Source organism: Kryptolebias marmoratus, linkage group LG5, assembly GCF_001649575.2.
Source record: "Kryptolebias marmoratus isolate JLee-2015 linkage group LG5, ASM164957v2, whole genome shotgun sequence".
NCBI classification, from domain to species: Eukaryota; Metazoa; Chordata; class Actinopteri; order Cyprinodontiformes; family Rivulidae; genus Kryptolebias; species Kryptolebias marmoratus.
The window spans coordinates 910754-913368 of NC_051434.1; the positions used below are offsets into that span (position 1 = coordinate 910754).

Genomic DNA, 2615 nt, shown 5'->3' on the forward strand with positions numbered 1-2615 from the left:
AGGAGGATCAGGAGGAGGAGGAGGAGAAGAAGGAGGATCAGGAGGAGGAGGAGGAGAAGAAGGAGGATCAGGAGGAGGAGGAGGATCAGAAGGAGGAAGGGAAGAGGAGGAGGAGGTAAAAGTTTTAAAACGTTTCAGATTTCTGTTCCTCTTCTGATCCAAACAGGAAGGAACCAACGCTGCTGCAGTTTTTATGATCAGAAAAACTTTTTGTTTATGGAAACATAGATTTTTTTAAACAAATCAAGACAAGACTTTAAATATTACATGATTTAAATGAAGCCTTTTGTCAGACTGTTTGTATAAACCCCCTGCTGCCTCTCTGCTTCCTTTCTTTCTGCCTCAGTTTTAAAGCAACAGCAGTCGAACCTAAAGGATCCTCGCAGCATCAGAGCTGGGGCGTCTTACCTGGAAGTAGACGGCGAAGTCGAAGGTCTTCCAGACGAAGAAGCCTCGGATGAAGCTGCAGCCGGCCAGCCCGTCTTTGTTCATGTAGACGCCGTACAGCCCGCCGTGAGCCTCGTTCTGCAGCCAGGCCTCGTTCTCGTTCAGAAGCTCTGCAGCAGAGAGACGTTCTGCTTGTTGGAACCGTCTGAGAGGACACGTTCAGGCTTCAGCAGAGTCGTTTCTCACCTGGACACGGCTCCCCGTCGATGCGATACGCCACCCTCTCGTACCCCGCCACCACGTTGTGCTGCAGAACGACGTTTGTCCCCTCGCTGACCTGATCGACGAAACAAATCCAGGTTATCGAGGCTGGGAGACGGGAGACGGGTAATTTAAAAGTAAAATCTGGCGTGTACTGTTAGAGGGCTAACCTCTATGGCCGCGTTCCATTCGAAGTTGAAGGACTCCTCTCGGTTCTGGTACGATCCGGGCCACAGCGTCATCACCACCAGGTTCCTCCTGAGCGTGATCCTGTCGCCCCAGACCCTGATACCTGCACACAGGTGAGCATGAAGCTTCTGCCTGCAGGAGGTTCATGAGTCTGAGACAAACTGAGTTTACCTTCTCCAACGGTGTGATGGACGACGTTATCATCCACCTTCAGTCCCGCAGTGCCAAACACGCCGATGGCCGGAGAGAAGCCGTCGTGGAAGGAACATCCCTGAACGTACGAATCGTTTCCTGAAACCTTCCCACACAGAAGCAAACGTTCATTTACGCCACAGATCAGAGAACTCTGATGTCTGAGTGTTTGTGTCGAACCTCTCCCAGGTCCAGGAAGGCCACGGAGTAACGGGGGTCGTAGAAGTCGGTCCAGCCCTCCTGACCCGACTGGAAGAACTCCACGTTCCTGATCTGAGCTTTCCCTTCAGGGAGAACGGACCCGATTAAAACACAGGAGAGAACCGGAGGCTGCTCGATCGATTCTGCTGCTTTAAAAGAATAACATGAGCTTTTATAGGTCCACCTGCCTTTATACTGGATCCCTGCGCTGGAGAAGGTGCCAACCAGCAGTCTGGCTCCGAACGACTCCGCCATCATGTCTGGATACTCCTGACCGATGATCTTTATGTTTCTGGTCAGGAGACCAACGTCAGCCGCCAGGATGTAGGAGAAGGACGTACCTGACACAGAGTGAGTCTCACCTGGAGGAAACAAACACGATGTTCATCCAGAAACATCTAAAACTACTGAAGATGAAACCGTTCAGCTTGGAGATGAAAGTCAGTAAAGGTCAAACTGACCCATGTGAGTGTGGGCCAAAGGCTGGTTCAGGGTCAGGACGCGGCCGTCAGCTGATACCGCGGTGATCAGATGCTTCTCTGTCTCTGACGCCTCGTAGCTGCTGGTGGAGACGACCACCTGGTCTCCGACCTGCGCAGCAAACACCGGACAGCGAGCGTGAGCAGGCGCAGACAGGACGGACTCTGCTCGGTATCAGGTCCAAAGATCACCAACCTGCCAGTCCACAGACCGCCTCAGAGTCAGGGTGTTGGACCCGGCGGCGGCGGTGGCGCCCAGTTTGGTGTGGTAAACGTTGTGAGGCTGTCCGTACAGCTCCAGAGTCCCGAACACACCTGCAGGACGACTACAGGTGTTACTGCGCTGAGCACTGAGTCTCTCATTCAGGCTTTAAATAAATATGCTGACTGGACAGATTCTCTGTTTACTTTAAGAAAACCTTCAATCCTCCAAAGCAAAGCAGCACTAAATTAATTTATCAATTTTATTTTTATGATCCAGAAAATATCGAGAATCCTCCCAAAGGATTGTCCAACATTTAGAGGAATTAATTCACTGAATTAAATATATTCTGTTCTTTTTGTTTTTTAGGGGTGAATAAAATGTAAATAAGTGAAAAATAAAAGCTGCTGAAACTGTTTCATTTTCTAAAAAGTACCGAGACTGAGCTGAAACATGACGACACCTAAACACAAACATATAAAACAATCCCAGTTTGATTCACTGCTGAAGCATTTCAGGTTCTGATTGGTTCTCACCCAGAACCTTGGAGCCCTGGTTGGGTCCGTTTGGCAGCAGCCAGTCCGGAGTGTTGTGGTTCCCTCGCAGCCTGACGCTCAGCTGGCCTCTGAACGGCTCGTCGCTCCATCCTGCGATCAGACGGCCACCCTGAGACAGAACCAGGCAGAACCAGACGGAATGAGACA

At 50.6% G+C, this 2615-nt stretch overlaps 1 protein-coding gene across 1 annotated transcript in view; it reads right to left on the bottom strand.

The window, feature by feature from the left end:
- LOC108229279 (fibrocystin-L-like) overlaps positions 1-2615 on the bottom strand; it is an 11473-nt gene that overhangs the window by 7945 nt on the left and 913 nt on the right. Inside the window, exons 3-11 of the mRNA XM_037975805.1 lie at positions 2448-2577; positions 1906-2024; positions 1692-1821; positions 1419-1592; positions 1210-1313; positions 1009-1135; positions 819-940; positions 634-724; positions 409-557 (exon numbers count right to left, since the gene is read on the bottom strand). Coding sequence (XP_037831733.1) covers positions 409-557; positions 634-724; positions 819-940; positions 1009-1135; positions 1210-1313; positions 1419-1592; positions 1692-1821; positions 1906-2024; positions 2448-2577 — 1146 coding nt within the window. The remainder of the gene's footprint in view (positions 1-408; positions 558-633; positions 725-818; positions 941-1008; positions 1136-1209; positions 1314-1418; positions 1593-1691; positions 1822-1905; positions 2025-2447; positions 2578-2615) is intronic.